The 23,939-nt window shown below is 39.9% G+C and overlaps 1 protein-coding gene across 1 annotated transcript in view; it reads right to left on the bottom strand.

Moving 5' to 3' along the window:
• The window catches only part of DCP1B (decapping mRNA 1B), a 40,516-nt gene extending 17,736 nt beyond the window's left edge, over window positions 1-22,780 (bottom strand). Inside the window, exons 1-4 of the mRNA XM_066550898.1 lie at window positions 22,646-22,780; window positions 21,454-21,494; window positions 19,185-19,312; window positions 258-324 (exon numbers count right to left, since the gene is read on the bottom strand). Coding sequence (XP_066406995.1) covers window positions 258-324; window positions 19,185-19,312; window positions 21,454-21,494; window positions 22,646-22,780 — 371 coding nt within the window. The remainder of the gene's footprint in view (window positions 1-257; window positions 325-19,184; window positions 19,313-21,453; window positions 21,495-22,645) is intronic.
• Between the last annotated feature and the right edge of the window lie 1,159 nt (window positions 22,781-23,939).

Genomic DNA, 23,939 nt, shown 5'->3' with positions numbered 1-23,939 from the left:
GTCTCTGAGTCATCAGGAAATAAATCGTATCAACTGGTACACTCTGATGTAGCTGGAGAGCTGCACTACAAATTAGGAAAAATTACTGCAATTCAGTGACTTATTTATGATTTTATGAAATGCAGGCTTGACACTTGCAACAAAGTTTGTAAGTTTAAAGCAGAAAGGCATAATAATCCTAAAAACATAAAATGTGCATGTATGTACCCAAAAACATACATAAAAAAGCACAGAAGTCTTGTTTACCCATCACTTACTTTTTCATGAGCTCTGCAATTCTTTGGCATTCTTCTTTATCATAAAACCAAATCCCATATATGGACACTGTAAATACACATCAAACACAAACTGTGAGCATCTTCTCACACAGAAATTCTTCCTGGTAGATATTTAAATGTGACCTGCAAATTAATCTTAAAATTTATTTTCATCTTATGTTTTCCCTATCTAGAAACACAAAATGACACCTCAGATCCTATAAAATCAAAAAAGATCAAAGGCACATCTCTAAGCATTTAAATTACAAGCTCTTAAATACTCAATTAAGGCAAAGGTATTTGATCCTTTTCTTCAGAACACTAAGCCAGTGGGGTTGTTCTTTAAAATCTTTTTCTCTGTCCTTTATTTCAGCTGCCATATCCATTTGACTCCACTACCAGCATGCTGCAGGGAGCATTGCATGCATATGGAAGTAGGAAAATCTGTTTAGTTTTCAAAGAATGTTCAGGTCTATCTTACAGAGCATCAGAGCTGGTGGAGTAGGATGAACATCTCTACCTCCCTGGAGATTTGCTGTAATTCTGTTCACTGTTTTCTAGAGGAGATCCTGGGTTTCCTCCTCCTTCCCTCCCTACCCTACTGCAGGCAAGAGTTGTCTCAACCTTACCAGGAATTGGCAGTTCCTACCATGTCTTCCAACGTTTCATTTGAAAATGGATTTAATTTGAAATGGGTTGAGCACCTGTTCAACAACAATTGCAACACTGATCCTGATGATGTAATAATTCCTACTATTAGGAGAGTCCAAAAGCAATAACTCCTTCAATTCCACAGAGCCAAACCCATAGCATATGAAGTGTACCTTGGCTTTGTTAATATTTGGAAAGAAAATGAAAATACAGCTACTTGCAAGACATGAGTATATTATTTTCTCCACCCCCCCCCCCCCCAAATTTAAAGCTGTGTGTTGTCTTCTATAGAAATAAAAATGGTCCCAGCTGTTTAATACACAGCACGTTGGCAAAAAGTCTAAAATATCTCACAAATCAGACATCCTGTAGGCATACAAAAATTAACTTTTAAAATATGTACTGTCCTTTTTGTGATTATTGACAAGTGTGATGAATTCTATTATTCACCTAAAAAAGGCAAGTAACACAATATGCACCAGTGGTTCTACAAATGTGCAACTTAAGAGCTGAACTGCACAATAATCTCAGTTTTTTAAATAGAAATATTAAATTATGCATTTCAAATGCACATTAATATTCTAGCATATTCCAATGGGTGTTCAATAATAAACTGTGCACCTGTAGAAAAGTATGTGAACAACTCATAAGGTTCCAGAACATTGACCTGTTATGCAAAATTCCACATGGTTCTGATGAAACACATTTGAAAATTTGTCCAAATCACAAGTAACTCCATACTCCTCAATGCAACAGCACTGAGAATCCCAGACAAGCAGACTGAGAATCCCAGACAAACCAAATTTGTTTTAATCAAGATTCTTATTCTTTATAAAAGAATCTCCAATGGAGAAGAGTATTGACGAAATTTTGGCCATCTGCTCCATCTTCCCAATTTTCTTTTATGTCTGCCACAGCTGGTGGCACCATCAATTATGCAGCACAGGTTGGACAGCTTCACCTTTGGCCAACAGAACAGACATGTCACAGACTATTGATGAATATCTAATAAATCTGAAAGCTGGCAGTCCCTTGGAAATGCCAAACTGCTTCTGGCCATTAGAAGCTGCAAGAATCAAACTGGCTTGCTTCTGCTGTTGATTTACCTCAACTCAGAGACAAACACAAGTGAACTGATAACCAGAATAATGGCAGATTTCAGATTTTACAGAGCTACAACTAATATTTTGAAATGCAATTGCAACAAATACGAAGCTATTTGGGTCACAGAACAAGGGCACTGGGTGTGCCACCAAACCAAACCACACCACCACCCAACAATATATATCCCATCTTAACTCCAGTTTTAAGTTAGGATACTGCAGACCCTGAGACCTTTAGCCTAGAGTTTAGCTGAACTTCAAACCCACCCACATCTACTTTCTCCCCTTAGTTAAATGCTATTTCCTACCCAAATTAGGAAGCACAGCTGAAAGCAAGCTAAGACCAAATCCCGACATCCTCTGAGCTTAGAGCTCACCCAGTCAGTGGTGAAATCTTTCAGAAGTGGACAGTCCTACTGTTCCTCCTTCCACACTGCTCCCATCTGTCCAGAGGAGATGAACACTTGAAATACACTGAGAAACAATCCCTGAGCTTGTGGCAGCACAAGATACCCCAAACTATTTTATGCAGGTGAGAATGAGGGACCAGTAAGAACACAGCAACTTGTGGAAATCTGAGATACCTGAAGTAAACATGGCATAAATTCACACTACAGTATTATATTCTCCTATAATCTGTATTTAAGAGAAAAAAGTGTAGATAATAGTAGTATGAATGAGTATTGATGGCCCCCATCTTGATTAATGATGAAGACAAAATGAAAAACAAAAAAAAATCTGGTGTGTGTGGCAACACATAAAACCCCACAACCAGAATGAGAACCTAAGCTGATAACAACCTGTAACTGTCTGGGAACCTGGCACACTCACAGACACACCATACAATTTCACTGCAAGCTTTCTACCAGGATGAAAACACTGCCTGCTTTATCAGGATTAAACATAAACAGATTACTTTTATCTGCCTTCCCACTCTGTCAGACTGTTTGACAAAATAGAATTCCACATCTAAGTATCATGTGTAGAGTGGTAATTTCATGTTCATGTTAAAAATGAATCACAAAACATCAGAGACACAAAGCAAATTTTTCTACTGCCAAACAGAAGAGGAAATGTTAAGGCACTTTAGGCCCAGCCTCAACCATTAAGTTATGTAAGAAGAGATTATTGTAAAACACAGAAAAAAATAAAATCAAAGTCAAGTAATGAACTGATGACATTAAAAGGAAAAAAAATGCCACAATTTCAATGTTGTTAACAAGATTACACAAAACTATGACATAATGCAGCTATGAAATCAAGATGGTCCAATTAACATTGAATGGGAAGCTACATAAATTACTTAAATAAACTGACTGAAATTATTAATTATTAACGGTATCAGTCTTTAGAAATTTTAGAATTTCTAAAAGGCAGGCCACTCATAAATCAAAACTGAAAAATTTTACCCAGATCTGTGAAGCTTCTTTAATAGCTGAGTGACTGAATTTCAGGAAGGGCACTATTTAAGTTTGAAATCACGACTTCAGAGCCAATTCGAAAGCTTCCGCCTTACAATTTTCATTTTTTTGGCTACGGATTTCTCCTGTCCTCACAAACACTAGAACACTTGATACTATTTATATGCAGAAGCTGACAGCTGCTATCTTCCAGAATTATAGATAACAATTTCTAACCTCTCAATATTTGAAACATTAATTTAGTTATTACGATAATACAGAATTTCTTATCAACTTCAATCATTCGTGTTAAGTATTCTATTAAAAAGAAAGGCATTTTCCAGGATTATTTTTTTTCCTCTTCATTATTCCAGTGATTAGATTTTTGTCTTCTGGATAGACATTTCCATTATGAAAGCTTTTGTTTCAGTGTACCTGCAACATGTGATTTTTAAGCCACTCCTCCACAGACTGCATAAAGTCTTTAAGCTTGGTAAAAATGGATACAGAAATAACTACTGACTAGAGATTCCCCTGTACCTAGGAACTGTTTTATACTTGCTGGTATCAAAAATAAATAAATTAACCCCAAGTCTGACATTTCTGTGTTTTATTTTTGTTTCCATGCTTCTTAAGGTATTTTGCTCTATGTATAGTCTAGACTCTTGCTCCTGAATATGTAAATCCAGACTTGGCTATGTTAAAAAGAAGTTTCTGTATCCATGTCTTGCAAGGCAGGCAGACACCTTTACGTTGCTATGTTTAGGACTGCAACAAGGGAGAAATATAAAAAACCTGAGCACAGACAGCTGCACACTATCCTGGAAAGCTGAATTCCATCCCAGAGATGTTATGCAATGATACCCAAGCTGTGAAACGTTATCTGAAGTGGCTGCACTGGCTGTGTGTGCTTCATTTCCCAGTGGCTGAGTCGAGATCCTAGACCTGGGTGCAAGACTTGAGTGTGTGGCCTGAAAAAACACCCATCATCCCAATCCAAGACTGTAAGAAGTGTTTTTGAATATATGAATAATAAAGACACTGGAAAAAATTTGGCTTGAGTAATTAAAGCCAGACACTCCATTCTAATTGTAACTACTCTGCCCTAGGATCTCAATTTGTGAAATGGGAATAAAAATATTCATAATCTGAGCAAGGTAAAACAGTTCTCTTTGTTCATGAGTTACCAGCTTTTATAGTGATGATTATTGGAGAAAACAACATGAAAACTCAATAATTTTGACTCTAGTGCAGAACTCTAGTGGCATATAACAAAGGCCATGCATGAGTAATGAGGAAAAAACCAGAATACTGAGTAGCCTCCCAATGTGAACACCACTCCAGCTGTTTGATAGCTGAAACAAAGTCCTTATTGCAAAAGAAGAAAACCACACAATATAAAAGTCCATAAACAGACAGATTGCACAACCAGCCTTAACTCTGGTATTTCCTAGTTTAGGAGTGTTAAAGTTCTTTTAGCTCTAAGCAGGCTTTAAATTCTTTCAAACACAAAATTTTGCTGTTTAGATACTTAAACCCAAAACACTAGAAAGATTTCAACTGTATCCTCTTATACCACATTGATAGAAATGTGGCTCATCAACAGGACTACGATTTTTAGGCCTCTTGCTTCTCAGCATTGTGCAAAGCTGCACAATACAAAATATGTATTAGGTAAATGTATTTGTTTCTAAATAATAGAAATTTTTCTCTGGCTATATCCTGGTATTTCTAGAAGATTTTAAAGAGAAGGAAAAATTTTAATGATTCCCTGGGCATTAAAAAGTCCAAAAACTGAAGCAAGGTAAGAGTTTTTCAAACAACAGAAATGTGTATTTTGCTATGAGCTTAACCTAAATTCCTGAAAAGCTCTGAAAAGGCCCTGCCTGTTAAATTATCAGACACTTGTTCTTTCATTTAAAGGCTGATAAAGCTCCTGATCCACTTATTTGGAGAACTGTTAACAAAGACAGGGAAAAGGATGACTTGGTATTTCCATTATCTCAAATGTTTTAAATGCTATATATGAACAAGCAAGCTACAAAAAAATCCCCTAAAAAAACAACCAAACCAGTTGTTAAAGGAGAAAGAATCCTACTCAGAGACATGTCAATGCAAACCAATGATTACACATGGCCTTTTTTCAGCTTAACCAGTGAAATTCAGCTGAAGAGGGAACTGTTAAAACAATTTTACTCTAAAATAAAATAACCACAAAATATGCAACAACAAAAGCCCCAACAAAATTAAGAAGCCCCTCCAGACCCCTTTCCCCAAAAGCAAATGGTTTAAGAGTGGGCAGTGATTGGCAACATTACTGAAGTCAAGAATAAGTTCCTCACCACCATCTGTTTAATTGTTCTTGGAACTATGCCTTAAAAATCAAGACAAAATTTTTGTTAATAGAACGGACCCTGAAACATTCCTACCATCATCTATCAGTTGTGAAATTTGGGGGACCAATTTGCAGACTTCCAGATAGAGCCAGTAATTATTTCTGGTTTCATGAGGCAAAAAAAGGACAGCACAGACATGGTGGATGGTTTAATAAATCATGTCTGTGACTCTACTGTGAGAGACTGACTTCAGGCAGATTTTTAATCCAAATTTATCAAAAATTTTTATGAAGAAAAATCAACTGTGTATCTGTCAAACAGAATAGGGCCACTGGAAAGCCCTCTAAATGGCCTCAAAGCTGAAGTTCTGTTAGTACTGCAGGAAAATTTAAAGCCCATTGATGCACTTATTTCCATAAAGCTCAGCAGATGTAAGAGTCCATCAGCAGGTTCTTTACTTTTTTTGGAAAAGAGCCCAAATGCAAAATGTATTTGCAAGATTTCCCTTAAATATGCCTTCTGTTGATGCTACAAGAAATTTTTAGTCCTGACACAGGAATAGCATCTATGTTATGATCCATCTGGCTTAGAGAATTTTTTTTTCCCCCCACACCACTGGTTTTCCAGTCATACCTCTTGCCATTGCATCATCAGTTCCAAATAATTTTTAAATCATGATGGTGCGTGACACTGAAATTAAAGCAGGAAGGCTGTGGATGCCAGGCTATCAATTTCTGAAATAACAAGTTGTTCTTGAGAAATATTTTTTCTTATAAATAGGCTCTCTTAAATAACAAATGGTTCCTGTTACTATTTCACAATAGACTTCCAAAATGTCCCTGTCAGACGAGAGTTCCATAAGCTAAAAACTACATCCAAATATCCTCGTTCAACGCAAGAAGGGCTCCTGTGAAATAAAAACCCATCAGGGAAAGGCTTACTGGAAAACAAATGCAACTCCTCAACACCTGGAAGGATTATTTTTTTAGCTTACCTGTGCTCTATATTCCCTGCTAACTTTCTAAAGCAAACAATAAAACATACCTGCAACACACTGAAATGAAGCCAGGCCCTGATGCACAGAAATCACCTGAGCAGAACACAACAATGCCTTACACAAATCTAGGCTAAATATAAATCCCTACCTTCCATCAGCAGAAAGGCTTATACCAAAAGGAGACTGTCACAAGTGGAAGAGGTTAAACTAGAAACCTTTTCTTGATTCTGTGCACTTCCCTCCTACCTAGTAACAAAAAGCTAAAAGAGCACTGCTCAATCAAGAAGTGGACAACACAGCTTTTCCAACCTGGAGACAACAAAAAAAAAATTGCTTTTATTGGAAAGAACAGAAAGGAGAGCTACCTTCAGTGTCTCAATTTCCAGCCTTTCCTTTTTCTTTCCACTATGTTAAGAACAGCAGCAGCTTCTGTGTGTTTCTTGTGGAGTATCTGGGCTTCCATTCCCACAGGGAAGAGCTGCTCTGCTGCCTGTGACACACACAGCTAGTAGAGGACTCACCAGGATTCTCACATCAAGGTTTTCATTTATAATTTAGTCCAATCTAAGAATATGTTCCCAATTATTTTTAAAGTGCATCTCTGAGGTACCTGCCAAAGGTACACCTCTAATTCCACAGCTATAGTTAAGTTCAAGGTCAAATTGTTTTCCAAACTCTGACAATGCCATTTTCCAGGATATTAGAAGAGAAGGGAAAAAAGAGAAGACTATTTTAACCTCAAATAGGTGTTCAATAGCATGTCATTTTTTCCTGAAACCTGAATTTTTACTATAATCAGTATGATGAGCTGTCACTCCAAATGGTTTAACTCCCACAAAATAATGAACAACTTCAGAAAGGGCTTCATGAAGAAAATAAGCAACCTTAACTATACATGATGTTTCTAATTCTGACTGTTGTGATCTCATCTCTTATTTCTCCACTGCATACCTTCAGATCCTAAGTAATGGAAATACATTTGCAGATCTGGACTGAGTTCTTAGCCTGCAACAATAAAAGTCTGAGTGACTTGTATATCCTTGTTCTTGTAACAAGAAACACATAAGAAATACCCTAAGATAAGAGAATTTAAACCCTCCATTTTTGTATTTTTCCATTTGTATACTCTATATACAACACCATTTTGGACAGGCAATTTTTTCATTTTTCCTACACCATCTCTAATTCTAAAATGGTTAGAAAAATAATTTTAAAAGTCCACATAGAAATAGGCAAAAGTCAACTACTCCTCCTGGTATCTCCAACAGTTAGTTGGAGATTTACAGCATATCTTATGCATTCCCTTTTATTGCTTTGCCACAGCCTGTTAACAGGTTACAGTCCACAATTAAAGAGTTCTCTACTCTTCTGTAGCCATTCCTTCTCTTGCAGTCAGCTGTCACACTGCCTTCAGTAACATCCGCTTGTCTGTAGAGCTGCAGACAGAAACTTTGCAGCACAATTTTTAGCAATAAAATACAATTTCACAGGCACAGAAAGGACGTTCACTGTTCTCACAGAATGACAGGCAAACTATGGGTAGGTTCACACTGTGTTCACAAGCTAAATTTCACCCTGAACCCTTTATCATTCACATATGGTCACTGCATTTTTACATGCTTGAAAGCTGAAGGATCATTTAAGTATTAATATTAATGTTTCACCTGCCTTTTTCCTGTGAAATTGCAATTTAGTAATTTCTTTCATGAAGACAGAAATATACCCCTTTGAAGTACCTTGTTGCTTTTTTTCTTTGATATTACAGTAATTCTATTTTAATGTATCTGTATCTATTTTAAAATTTTATTTTAACAATTGAAGTTAGTGTTCAGATTATTCAGAAGCTTACTGATTTTTCTGTAATGTTGCACACAAGACGTTCTGTGTGCAAGAATATAGAACATTCTGTGTATATGAAGAGAGAAACAATGCACCCTCGAGATCAAGTTCGTCACCAAGAAAATGTAATTTAAGTAGTAAACAGTTTCTTATTTAACCTGTAATTCAACTGAAAAAGAAAAAAACCCTCACATTTATCAAATTCATGTTATATTAGGACTTAGATATTTCACAATAGCAGCACTGGGAGGTACCCTACAACTCTGAATCCCTGATTATAGACTAGAGATACAGTCATATTTAAATAAAAATTTGGGATTATTGCATGGGATTATTTTCACTGCAGCAACTGTATTGTTTCCACACAAAGTAAAAATATGTATTTCATTTTGCTTCAGAAGTCAGCAGTGTTTTACTAGCTTATGCATAATCCCTTAGGAATAAAACTTAACCGTAATCATCATCTGCTTCCTCAGTCTCTCCCCTCCTTCAGTTTTTAACTCTCAGTGCAAATTTGAACATCTGCTTTGCTTTCAGTTAAAGAGTTAGAAAGAGAAATATTCACATGAGAGAAACCAGAATAAAAACAACAGGTAACAATAAACAGAAAGGCAGCAAAGCCCTGCAGGAAGACATAGCATACTCACAAAAAAAAATTCCGATGTTCTCTCCTTTTTCTAATTTTTATGAAATTTCATGAACTTGTTAAATGAGAGATGCTACACATGCCTGTATAGAAGATTTAATACTGTATGCTGTTTAGGAAAAGATATTGAAATTTTACAGAAAGGCAGTTTGACAGAGCCAAAAGAATTGGTACAGCTCAAACAGAAAGTCCATGTCCTGTCTAAGACAATAGGCAGCAGCAGATGATCCACAGAATGAATCTTCTTAGTCCCTTTATTGCTGACTTCTGACCTGAAGCTTTTGTCTTACATTACTTCCTTTTTTTGTTTTCCACCCCTGGCTACAGAGTCTCTCTGGTTGGTTTAATGCATGTAAATAATACCTCTGTTATGCAAAGGGATTATTAAAACAGGATCTAAAAGTCCTGGGCATATGTATGTCCACAATAACGATGCCAGCAGGAGAAACCCACTGGGTATTTTCTGAGATTGATTTTTAGCAATGCATGATGAAGACTTTATGAAAGGAGGTCCTGTTGCAAACCCCACAACTGGGCTGCAGCCACAGCCATTGAAGCAGAGCAGGCAGCAGGCATTAAGCCCAGTGCTGTTACTGGTTTGGAAAGCAGTTAAGACAAAAAGGCAGCACTGCCTTTGCAGCCTGAGTGAAATTCCACTGGAGCACTTGCACCATGTTCCTGTATATAACACATTCCTTGTCCTTTAAAGGGTATGCTATCTTACACTTGGGAAGGGTTTCTTTCCTCTTCCCTCCTGTAATTGAAAAGTATTCTTTACTGCCGATTTAAGGTTTGTTTTGACAAAGAGAGCACTGATGAGGCACTCAAGAGCTTGTATTAAATCAAAGTTAGACAGAAGTGAGCAGCTTGTATATGTGCTGTGGGATACACTTGCTCACATATTTATCTTCCATGTTTTGAGAGAAGGTTACAAATATTTTTATATATATACACACATATAAAAGAGTGTGAGTAAGCAAGCTCACATTCCAAGAGAAGTTTTCTGGCTATGTCAGGAGTGTAGTCCACCCTCTGCTAAGCAAACCTATTTTTTTCAAGCACAAGAGGATATTATCAGAGGAGCCCGTGTGGATATACAGAAACCAGAGATCGTCATGGCTCGCTGAGGTGATGAGCTGATGGGTGGATGGCGCCCATTATCTTCACTCCTCAATCCAAGTTTTCCTGAAAAACGGACAGGGGGAGGAGGAGGCTCCAACTCAGCACAAGGCACAGAGGACAAGCAAAGGATTAGGAGTGAACAGCAAGAAAAGGAAGGAGAATGCAAATGATATTGAAAACGTTTCGAAGAGCTAGAAAATAGTTCCTAGATTAGAAGATCCAGTTGTCAGCAATTTAAAACAATAGTCAGCTTTTAACTTCTGTACAAGGCTATTACATAATCCTGAAGCAAGGAAATTAACCAAAGGGAATGTGCCTTTACTATCTATAGAAAAAAACCACTTAGCTTCAGCTGCTTCAACGCTCCTTGGAATTCTAAAATGTTTCAAGCCTTGGTTCGGCAGGCGTATCACCCCCTGCCCAGCCACCAGCCAGGGGAACCCGACGCCAAGTACAAGGGGAAGCTGGTGCACGAAACTCAGCTGAACTGCTTCTACATCAAACCTGGAGGTAAGACAGCATCACCCACTCGTGTGCACACAAACTGTACTCACAGCTGCCTTAAGTGTTGCCTTCCTGTTTAACTAGAGCAATCTGTGTAATGTAGGAGACTAGCCTAATACCTCACAGCAGTATTTGGTGATAATGTACTGGGAAGCCCTGAATGTGTGATCACACCACCACAGGATTTAGATAATTCTAGTAATTCTCAAACCTGGGGAGTTAAGTAGATGAACAGCTTCTCTTAGTTATACATTGTACTTTGAGCATCTAATGAACATTGCTTTCCTACTTCCACTGTGACATGATTAAAAAAAAGGAATGCAAGTATAAGGAAAATGAAATAAATGTATTTTTTTTTTGTTATAGACAAAGAGGCTAAGAAGTTTAAAACACAGGAAAGCTGGAAATACTAAATACATGTGTGCGTATGTGAAGGGATTAAGCTGCAAAGGCGGTTACACAAGGGATTTGTGAAAAGCAACCAGCTCTGGAATATCCTTGTTTGCAGGAGAAATACGTAGGCACTCATGTACACATTCCCCCTGCTCCTGAAACACCTAGCATTTTATGCTGTGCAAGGAGGGATGTGTGAAGCAGAGGGTATACAGGTAGTCACGTGAAAATAACCCCTCTGAAAAAAAACCAAACATTATCTGCTGCAAGCCCAACTCTTGAGCATTGCTGCATCATATGCCTATCTTATCTTGAAAAGACGTCAGGAATGCCCAGCACTGGCACTACACTCTCCACAGTAAACCTCCAGACAAGCTAATTTGTTACTTATATGCTGACATCCATAAATGGGAAACAAAGACTGTGTCTAGCAGATACATGCAGCATTACTCTCCCGCCATCCCATACAGAAACTCATCCCCAAAGGTGGGATGTTTGACACATGGTTCTAACTCTATTCCATACCCTTTTCCTACTGATTTGTTTGCCCAAGCTGAGATACAGCTGCACTGCACACAAAATAATTATCAGCCATCTAAAAACTACACAGCCTTTTTGTCTTAGCTCCTTAACCTGTTTCTTCTCACATGGCATATTCTGACTTCCAGATTGGGCTGAAACTGAAAACCTACATTAGCATTGGTGCACTTCTTTTCCTTAACTTTTTTTAAGCACCTTCAACACACAACAGGAAAACATCATTAAAGCAAAAAGATGGCTGCAGTCATCACAGTTACAGCTGCAAAAAGGCACCTGACAAACCAAAACCCCTTTGCTTTGCTCAGCCAAAGGCTTCCACAATTGGCATAAAATCCTCAGGGTAGGAAGGGTGAGGAAGAAACAACTAAAACATCCTGTTTAGAAAGTTTGAATAGAAAATATCTGTGCTGAGTTGGGCGCCATGACCGGGGACGTGGTGTTACGCATCAAAAATTAAAACTTAAGGCCTTCAGCAGCAGTGCCTACAAATTCCACTGAAAAACATAAATTGTATTTAGTTTAAAGGAAAATATGAATAATAAGGCAGCCCTGCAAAAACTAAATTTAGAAATACTTATTAGTACAAACAACTTCGCTTTAAAAGCAACAAACAAAAAGGAAATTTGTAGTTCTTCCTCCTCATTTTTTTAATATGAACTGTAAAAACCTAAATCATAGAACATGTACTCTCCACAATACCCAGATAAAAAACCCCAAACACCCTAAAGCTGAATTAATTAATAGCTGCTACTCCTAGAGTCACAATAATAATTCAGTTTGGCTGGGGCCTCTGCAGTTCACTTAGTCCAGTGTTCTGCTCAGAATAGTGGCAGCTTCAGTATGGGGAAAGAAGAAATCACGATCAACTACAAATTGCCATAAAAAACTATATTCTATGGCACTTTTTCAGTGGATTTATTTTTAATTTATTTTCATGTTCCCTTCCCTAGGTTAAAAATCCACTCCTCCTTCCATGGATTTAAGCAGAGTTTAGCCACAGGTTTCAAACCCTGTAGTTCGTGCACTGTCAAACAAGCAAGCCAAATAACCTGACTGCTAAACCATAATTACTGATGTTAAAACCCTCTTTCCTTGAGCCAGCACTGCTGCATGTCCATCTACCCCTGACTGCATTATTAACTTATAATAATATTTTTATATTTCAGTAGGTAGGCATTAAAGATTTTCACGTAGCCTTGAAAATTAAAATGAGACAGAAAGCATGAAAACCTAACATATAAAAGCACATATTTTATGGTTTTAGTGATAAAAATGTAAATTGGTATCTATACTATTTCCAAGGGGCAGTTTATTATTTTCCTTGACATTCTGAAGTAATTTTTACCATTTTCTAAGCACATTAAAATCATTGGTTAGTTGAAGTATAGACCACAAAGGCAGGAGCTATATGGGAAACGTAGTAGAAAATTAGTAATGCCTTTATGTTTTTATAAACTGGTTTATGAACAGGTAATTTGAGTGCAGGTACAAGGAAGTCAATAAACTGAGTGCCAGAAGCCATCTTGCATGAAAAAAAAAAATTATCATCACTATGAATCCAATAAATAGAGGCAGTTAAAAGCTTGCTTACTTCTCTCAAGAAAATTTGCAGATTACAAACTATTAAACAGTTAAGTTGGACAGAAACTTAAACAGGTTTCCAAAAAAAAAAATGCATGCAACATGACAAAGTTCATGCTGCATCCTTCATTTTCTGGGTTTAGAATTAAAAACATTAATTAATTTAAAACATTAATTACTTTCAGCATGTATGTTTCCTTTGGAAATTTAAAAAAGGAAAAGAATGCCTGTGCTCAAGAGTGTTAGTATTCCAACACTCTCAGTAAAACTGAGGTTTCACTTTAAGGCCAGGAACATCCAGGGAAGATAATCATGGCCTCTGCTGTTGTTCTGCCTTGCTGGATACACAATGAATTTTTAAAATGCTGATCAAAGGAGAGAAACTGGAATGGAAAAGAGGAGGGATTTGTTTGTAGCTCTGAAACAAAAATGTCTCCAAGGACACAACCTCAGGTAAAGCACAAACATTTGTATTCTGAGAAATGGCACTAGTCAGTCCAGGCAGACTTTTCAAAACAGCTTTACCTAAAACTGTTTAGCAAAAAACAGGCTGAGAAGGATACATCCCTAAGAAGGGCAAGGCCCTTCTGCCAAAATTACTTAGTATTTCTACTAATAAAGTTGGAGTTTGCACTTTTGGTTCAAATTGACAAACCCTTTTCAAAGGGTTTTAAACTACAGATATATTTTCCTAAACAAAACACGCAGGTCGCAGCAGGCCAGAATAATAGTTCTGCAAACAAACTTAAGCTCAAAAAACCTGGTTGTTTTGCTTTGTTAAGCTCAAAAAACCAGTTGTGACAAAAACATTCCATTTTGTGTGATGATGCAGCAACAGAAAGCCATGTAATGTTTCTGAATCAGTAGACCCCTGATTTGCAGACATTTAGAGAAAAAATAATACAAACTGGACTAAGTCAAACACATTTACAGGTATTTGTTTCAAAATTCTGAAAGAGGAAGGAGCATTTGGAGAATAATCAATTGAATATACATTTCTATTTTCTGCATTCATCCTTTTGGGGTTTTGATACTGGACCTGATATTGAATGTTGGCAGGACAGAGGCTGATAAATGAGGCTCTCCTTTCTAAACTGGTATTTTTACCCAAACCAAAAACATCAAACAGAAACTCTTGTTACATCATAAAGACAAAGGCTGGAATATCTGTTTTGCCTGTTTCAATTGACCAAGGAGTCAATATGCAGAAGGCCAAGTCTAAATATAGACACAAGGAAATTTAACCACCGAATGCTGGTTTAATTCTCAAATTAAAAAAAAAACAAAACAGAAGAAAGAAGAGGTTTAAAATACACAATTACACAATAATGTAGTGTAGATTATGAACACATTTCAAGGGGAAAAATACACTATGGTAGCCAAAAGAGGATTGTTTTCCATCATATATTCTTTTTTACATATTACTCTGATTTTCTTCTTGTTGCTTCCTACCTTTTCCCTTCAGAAGTAGACTTGTAAAGTCTTCAAGCTAAGATGTTTTTTCAAGAGAAATGCTACTTGCAAGGTCACTGCAGAGGTGGGATACTTATAATCCATTTGTATTTTTATCAGGATGTATTTCCTTAGAAGGGTGAACTAAAATGTGCCACAATCACTCTCAAAAGAAGATGAGTTGCTCTATTTAAGAGCACTCATGGATACTGTAACAATCTAATAATGACAGCTAATAGTTTGAGGAAAATATACACTGTTACCTTTTCCTAAACATTTTACAAGCACTTGCCCCCAAGCATATATTTGGTAAAATTTTCATACATAATTATGAACTATGGGGGAAGAAAAAAAAAACAACAACCCACAAACCACAGATAAAACCCACAAAATTTCTTTAGACAGCTGGCAAACTTCCCTCTCCCTCCCATCCCATTTACCAGATGTCTCTGCAGTGTAGGAATCTGGGAAAATAATACAAAATGTTCAGGGTTCTGATGGACGTATGGCAGCAGGTTAAAGTGAAAAACTGAAACAAGTGTAAGGTTATGTACAAAGCACATGTGTCTGGACAGATTTGCCAAAACCAGGCATGTCTGCTCTGCTTTGGTAGCACCTGCTGAACCTCTGCAAAAGCCCAAATTCAGCAGACACCTTTCACTAGGAAGGCTTTATTCCATTTCAGGCTCAGGAGATGACAGGGGCAAAGCCCTTGCTACAGTGTGGCACAGAAGTGAAAAGAAACTTCTGTGTCCAAATAGGTGCAGAAACTGTCAGAGAGAAATACTGGCTGACATGTCACACAATTTCTTTCTCCACTCAATATAGCAGAAAAGCACCCAATTAACCTGTATCAGATCATTGTCACAATTAGCATACTATTTTAAGGCAGGATCTTGTGTTCTTGGCAGCTAAAATGCTCAAGGTGAAGCCAGTTCTGAGATAAGCAACTTAATATTCCCCAAACTCCCTGTTTGCTATAAGCATCAAAAGCAGAATTCAGTGATGAAAAGGTAAATGAGTGAAATCAAGAAATAATTCCCTGACCCAGCACACAGACAAAGACACCTGGTACAGTAGAGAGTGGGGAATAGCTGTAATTATTATACAGCTGCTAAAGGGAGAAAATTAAGGTAATTTAATCAATAATTTACTGCTATATATTTCTTCTGAACTATCTCATATCAATCAGCATCAAGGCTTAAGCAGCAGGCTCTGACTATCGGTTTTCCCAATAACTATCAGGAAAAAACTAATGAAAAAAGTAATAATTATGTAGTTAAGATTAGTCAAATATCTAACTCATGAAAATTTAAAAATTGTTAGATCACCTTAACAAAACCAGAACTACTGTCTTGCTCTCGGAAAGCAAGCATCTAAAATTGCAGTTAACCACAGAAGTTTAAAGGTCACATTGAAAACTGCCCGTTTGAGCCATAAACCTTCTGTTCCTTGGTGGACAAAGATTTCTGCTGGCATGGAAAACTGTAATTCGAGCTTCCCTCCTGGCTAAATGAGTAACCCCAGCTCTATCCTAACAGATTTCCCAAAAAAACCTTTGCCGTGAAAGAGTGGATCAGAGCAAACATTAACTGGCACGCATCCCAAATCCAGCCTGAAAAGTCCTGGAATTAGACTGTGCCTCCAACATGGTGTTCAGACAATAACTCAACTTAAGATGACCAGGATCATATGAAACAATAAATAAAATATGGAAAAAGAAAGTAAAATGATTAAATAGAGATTAAATACACCTTTTTTTTTAAAGCATTTCTAAAACTTACATTTATTGTGTACAGTTCTGGAAATTTTTTCTATTGATCATATATTGGATACAAAGCAAGCTTTAAATCACAAAATGTTGTTGGGCTTGTCCAGTACACAAGCACCACCTTTTGCTGCCAAAACGATTTATTTTAGACTGCGAGATACAACCAGCCACAGATACTCAGCTGTACAAAATGAATTTTGAATATTGGAAGAAACAAAACAATGGGCAAGGCCAGCAATTTAAAAATGCAGAGGAAATTGTTAGTTTTGTTAGATGCGATAAGGAGACCTGTATGAAAAGCAGCCTGAGAAGTCACCAAGTCAAACAGGTTAGAAAAAGATAATTTGTTTCCAGATACTGTTAAGTATTACTGTCAAACTGTTCAGTGTTCTGCAGAGTAAACAGCTGTCCCTGAGTACTCCTTGTTAGTATGTGAAAGCAGGAGATAAAAATAGTACCACAGCATAAGGGCCTAAGCAGCCCAGTTTTGTAAAGTTCATTTAACAATAAACCTCAAGCCTTAGCTTTGCAAAAAAACTATAAAGGCAAGTTGTAGAAGAGCAAGAAAATATTCATATAGAAAATTCAAGAGGATATTCAGAACTGTGTTTGGATGAGACCCTTGTGAAAACCCACAATTATTGTTAAGGAGATCTCTTTATTTCATGTTGCAAAGACCTTGAAATACAAAATAAGGAAGAAAGGGCAAGAGGTATGTGCAACTCAATGAAGAAATCACCACATGCACTGTAGGGTCCTAAAGAAAACCTGGACAACTCAAATGAGTTGGTAAAAATTGTCTTCCAATTTGCTCTGGAAACAGATGTCTTCATGAAAATCTGAGAAAACAACAGCTTTTGCTTTGAACTATCAACCCCTTCAGTTTTCTTGAAGAAACAGTAATTGAGCCTTTTAAGGAATATTTTAGGAAGATAAGCAGCTAGGAGTAACATAACCTTATACCAGAACTCACCTGATACTGACAAAATTTATAGGGTTTTTTTAGTAAAAACAAACATGAACCTGCTCTCAGACAACCAAACTCACAATTCAATTAGGAGGTACAGATTTACCCATGGTTAGATCAAACAGCTAACCCTGGTAAAAATCAGATCCACAGACCCAGGCATCCTGCTCAGAAGCACAGGCTGCTACTTATATTTGAGACCCTGCAAATCTAAAAATTTCATGTCTCTTAGTGAAAAAAGAGCTTACATCCCCCAACCCCGATTTTCCTCTTAGTAAAAAAATAAACAAATTACAATTTATGTGCAGTAATCAGACTAAAAAATTATTTTTCTGTCACCACAGAATTATGCAAACTAGTAATTACTCATTATACCACTTGTGTCAACAAAACTGAAAAATTAATAGATCAGGTTTCAAAAGGTAGATGTTGGTATATGCATACATAAACTCCTAATGAAGTTTCAGAATGAGATTAAACAAGATTACAGCTACATAAGAAAAAGCCTTCAAAATCAGATGGAATAAAGAGGTGTCACAGTACTTAAAATCCTAATGTCTGGCCCAGTCTAGGTTAGCCTGGAGATGTCTGCAAGTCTTTTCAGTTTCGCTTCTGAATTCCAGTTCTTTGTCAAGTCTCAAAAATAGCAGTTTCATTCAGGCTATTTAGAATGTTCTTCCTCCATTGCTTCTACCACACAGTGTGTGTGAACAACAGGATTCCCTCTTGATCTATTTCCCACCTCCACATTAGTTTATGAAATAAGGAGGTCTAGCAGATTATCAAATCAAGCTACTTTGCAAGCCATGGATTGCTTTTGCCTTTACTTCATCCAGAGGGAACACATGAGCATCACAGTTCACACAACCCATTTCTGAAATCTGTTTTTATGCACAAAGGACAAAGGCCAGATCAGGTACTACAGCTCTGCTTCCAAGCACAGCTACAAAGTGAATTTACAACTGCTCCCTGCACATTGTAACAGTCTGTGTGCAGATCTGCATGCACAAATAAGCTTCCTCGTGTCTTCCACTCATTGCTGAGCTTGCCTGACACTTGCTAATTCTTGTGCAAAGATAATCAACAGAAAGACCAAAGTAATAACTCTGTCTTTCAGCAGGGTTTAAATTAGACTCAGCATTATGTTGTCAAGAGTTACCCCTAATAGCTGAGGAGCAACCTGCCTTCCAACGTGCTCTAAGAACAGGGTTCTGGAGCTGGAGCAGAACACAGGGCCTGGATTGGCTGCATTTGTCTATTTTTATACAGGAAATCAAGACTACAAATATTACACTGAGGCTTCCCAGCAGTGACTGGGGTGTATTCAGAAAAGACACACACACACACTTTCTCTCAGCCCATCACACACAGGCAACCACAAACATCCGCAATTTGTCAGTTAAATGAGGAGATCACTCCTAAGCACATCCTAATACTTTCTTTAGTAGAGTGGCATTTTAGGGAACACTGGGCAATTCTTCTCTTTCAGCACATCAAAAAAGCAAAATCCATTCCTCTAGTTTCACCCCTTGAATGCTGCAGTCTAAGCACTTGGACTACCTTAACCAAGAACAGACTGAAGAGAACCTGACTCCAATATTTAACCCAACATGTCACATACTTACACCTGGCATTTCTGTAGAGCAGAAAAGGGTCCTGGAGCTGGAAATCGAGGTCTTTAGTAATGGGTTCCGTTCGGTTTTCCATGCTCAGTCTGTTCATTATTGTGAAACCATGCCTTGGAGAAGCTGATCTGAAAAGGAACAAGTAGAAATCCCATCAAGTCAAAGGAAAAGGAAATCACAATAATTTTTTTGCTGGGTAGAGCTCCAAATCAATTATTTATTTATTTCTAAGAGATGCTACAAAAGTCTAATTTTGTTGCCAAGGAAATAACAATTGACTCTTGCAGTTTTGGTAATCCTTTTAATCATGGCAAAGGCCTACATTATGTATGAGAAATAAACAGACCATCAGCATCACATGATCCAATGCCACCATCTACCCTACAGCTCCTTGCTGGACTAGAAAGCAGCAATCAAACCAAGTCAGAGCAAGGCAAGCTCTCAGCACTCAGGTGAACAACTGCAGATACTAACAGTCATCAAAGAGAGAATTTTCTACACCACCCAAATTGTAAGGATAAAAGCCACCATGTGAGAAACTGAAACAGGTTGCCCCAGAGCAGCTGCGAATCTGCTCCCATTCCTGAATAATCCCTGATAAATGATGAATCTAAGCCATGCTATGACTCTAAGTCATTATGCTCATTCATGGAGATTACACTTCAAGTCACTTAGATTAAACTGTTAAACCTGTCATGATCCTGACAGGAGACACTCCTTTACAAACCAAGTTAGGCAATAAAGGAAAAGATGACGGCCAAACATTTGGGAAAAGTGCCACCTCTGCTTAATTGCTGGTGAGTGGATTTCTCTATGAAACCAAAATGCTGGAACCTGTATTACAGGATTGGAGTTAACCAAAGAAATCATCCTTGTTTGCAAGGGTCAATATTTCACTTCAAACAAACAGTCCACTTCCACTGGTGTTCATCCAGTTGGAAGTCTGATTTTTTGACTGTTCCTCGAATTCACAAAGATGAGCTGGGCAGTGAGTGAGTCAGCCCAAGTAAATTGGTACCATCATTTTATATTGTGACTAAGGTAATGAGAAGAAACAAACACAGCACCAGTGGTCTCCAATCTGTCTGCTGGCAATGTGTTTTCCACAGGACTTCATAAATTTGTTTGTAGTCACAGAAAATTAAAGTTAAAACTGACGATGAAGGCAATGCGTGCTGTTACTCACAGTTTACAACCTGCTCCATACCGCTGCCTAAAGTGCAGCCAGGCAGTGCCCTAAATGGAAACTTCCTCAGGCAACAAAAACAACTGTGAAAGATAGCAAATACCAGAAGGACCAGGTTTCATGTTGTCAGTTCTTGAGCTTGGAAACCAACATACCAGGAAATACCGCTTCTGTTTTGCGGCACACAAGTCACCACATCCACCTCGTGCCAGCCCAACAAAGGGCTTTCCTCTTGTGGTGGTAAATTTACAGCATCTGATCCCCACTGACCTGAGAGCAGCTTAGAAAAACTGCTGATGACCATTGCCACTGCAGGGGCTGAAACCAGCACTCCCACTTCCTACAAAGCTCCCAGGCTCTTGGGCTTCTCTGTCACCTCACACACTTCTCAAAACCATCTCCTGCTTTTTCAGCACTCCTACCAGATCCTCTTTGACACAAAAGCTGGAAAAGTAACTTTCTGCTTTGTTGTTACACTCAGCAGCTACTGCAAAAGCTGCTGACTGTGCAACCTTCTGATTTTAACAGCAGTCACAGAGAAATGCTGGGGCACCAACAACAGAATCCCCACAACAGAACAAACACATGTGCTACAACAAATGGTGCAAAAAATGAGGTTCTGAAAGCCACAACCAGAGCTGCTGCTAAAAGAAAGCATGAAAAACATCCAAAATGTTGGATGAAATACACATGAAAAATGAACAGACACAAGTAGTATGAAAGTTCCCTAAGTAGGGGACACAATATTTCAAAAGCTCTGCCATTCCCTTCCTTTCAGCAATATAATTATTTATTTCACTCTTTTTTGTTCAAACAATTTTAAATTGCAAATCCTATTTAAACCATCACAGAAGATTTCTACAGTTTACCAACACTGACATTTAAAGCACATTTGGAAGTCTTATCAAAATAGAAGTTCATGTCTCCTTCAAAGGGTTTTTCTTCCCACATTTGCTTCTGGCAGTTTCAGTTTCTTTTCACCCCTGAACAAAGGGGAGCATTTTATTTCATTCAGCCATCCTCCATCCCAGCCAGCTTTGCCATATCCACAGATTTCACCTGTACATGTCAAAATGTGCTCACCTTGTGTAAACAAACAGTGTTCCCTCCACATCTGTCTTCTCCTGAAGAAAAGGAACATTAAGAAAGTTGAAAATAGGGCAGTGTTTTGGTCACCACCAGTGAGCCCCCTTTTCTTTGTTTTACCACTACCATCAGCTACACCTCTCTCACCCAAAAGCCAGGAAAAAATTACTTAACCAAATTTCATGGGTTGGTGGTGAGAGGCTGGAGCTAGCACATATCACCATGCAGCTGACCCCGGGTTTGAGGTAAGATATGGAAGTGGGTTCATTCTAGGCTACACCTGAGCACAGCACACAGGCAAGAGGCAGAGAGAGGAGTTTTCAAAGGGCACCTGCCCTCCGGGGAGGTTCAGCAGAGAAATGGGGGAAAACAACACAAAAGGCAGATTGGGCAGGTTCTTCAGACACAGGTCCTGAGTCTCACTGTTACAACAAGCCAAGAACCACCTGCCAAGAGCCTAAATGTTCTATTACTTAGAGATTCCCCAAGGTAATTATGTTTGTACATCCTACAACAATGCTTTTAGCACTGGTAACTCCACCACTCTTTTGCACGTGTTTGGGTTCCATTACAGGTGTTGGAAGGGCAGAGGAGCACCTGAGGCCCGGAGCCCTGAGTTAAACCCCAGCCCTGGCTTAAACCCCAGCCTTCCATGGCCTTAGGATAAAAATTCAACCTGGGTTAAACCCCAGCCTTCCACAGCCTTGGGATAAAATCCAGACTTGGTTTAAACTCCAGTCTCCACAGCCCTGGGTTAAACCCCAATCTTCCAAGGCCTTGAGCTAAACCCAAGCCTCCTCAGCTTTAAGTAAACCCCAGTCTCCCACGGCCTCAGGCTAACCCCAGCCTACACCACCCCAGATTAAACCCTTTTCTCCCAAAGCTTCACGTTAAACCCCAGCCTCCCCTGCATGTGGCTGAACTCCTCCATCCTACAGCCTCCCAGAGCTCCATTCCCGGGCACCCCGTGGCCCCTCAGCGTGCCCAGGCCGGCTGTCCGTGGCACCCCGGGCACACGGCCGGGGCACACCGGGAAACACCGGCGGGCCCCTCTCGCTCCCCCACCCTCACACCTCGCCGGGGGGCGGGGCCTGCCGGCAAGGGGGCGGGGCGTGCCCGCGGGGAGGCCCCGCCCCCTCGGCGCGCGGTGGGCGTGGCGGGGCGTGGCGGGGCGGGAGCGCGCACGTACCCACTGGCTGGCGCGGTGGCCGAAGGTGTAGAGCGCCACCTGGCTGGCCACGTCCACGATGCCGCTGATGTAGGGGTCGTGCTGCCGCAGCGCCGCCAGGCTGATGTCCAGCCCCCGGCCCAGCGCCGCCGCCATCTTGCGCCCGCCGCGCAGACCCCACCAATCCACCGCCGAGCCGCGCCGCCCCGGGAGCAGCCGCCTCAATCGAGCGCCGAGCGGCCGGCGCTCAGGATGGCGGGCGGTAGCGAGGGGCGGGTCGGGGACAGGGGCTGGGACGGCGGGGACAGAGAGACGCGGGGTCGCTTGGTGTGTCCACAGCAGTACAGGGACACGCCAATCCCACACACGACACAGGGAGCCGGGCTGAGCATGGTGGCTCCAGCTACTGCCTATCCTCCTGCGAGTGCTGTGGTGCTCCTGCTGCGGCTGGGCTCATCCCTTAGGGGGGTACATGCGGGAGATGCGCCTGTTTAGCCCAGCTTCAGGTCTCTGTAGGAAAGAGAAAGCTAAGGGGGAATCTCATCAATACATGTCAATATCGCCAAGGGGAAAGTGCCAGACTTCAGCAGCGCCGAGAGACAGGACGAGGAGCGGCGGGTACAAACTGAAACACAAGGAGTTGCACCTCAGCATGTAGAAGAACTTTACACTGAGGGTGGCAGGGCACTGGAACAGCTGCCCAGGGTGGCCATGGGGTCTCTCCGGAGACATTCCAAGCCCATCTGGAGGCGTTCCGGTGCCACCTGCTCCAGGTGGCCGTGCCTGGGCAGGGGTGGGACGGGATGAGCCCCAGAGGTCCCTTCCGAACCGAACAGCTCTGGGAGTCTGTGTGGGTGCTGTTGTGTGCCTGCAGAGAGCGGGACCGAGCGCGTCCAGCCCGTGTGCCCGTGAGGAGCTCGGGGATCCGTGAGGGGCTCTGCCCGGCTGAGCCCCCCCAGGCCAGGGAGAGCAGCGGGCCCGGAGCACTGAGCCCACAGGCAGCCCGTGTTTGCTGGCACACCCTCACACACCCCTGCACCCCGCTGAAGGGAGCAGCATTGCAAGCTAAACCATCACACAGCCCTCGTGGGCATAAATATACACACAAACGCATCCATATATATATATACACACACTCATACGTGCAGCAAGCAGCTGAAACCTAAACAAGCATGCTATAATAAGGAGTTATACAAACAGCGAGCAACAGATAGACAAGACCAAGGAATCAGTTGCCACCTTTTCCCATCAGGCACACATGTTTATTACTAATCTGTTGGTACCAACAGTTTACAGCGAATACATCAGCTTTATG

This window comes from Molothrus aeneus, chromosome 5 (genome assembly GCF_037042795.1).
Source record: "Molothrus aeneus isolate 106 chromosome 5, BPBGC_Maene_1.0, whole genome shotgun sequence".
NCBI classification, from domain to species: domain Eukaryota; kingdom Metazoa; phylum Chordata; class Aves; order Passeriformes; family Icteridae; genus Molothrus; species Molothrus aeneus.
This window is presented reverse-complemented; position numbering and strand designations above follow the sequence as displayed.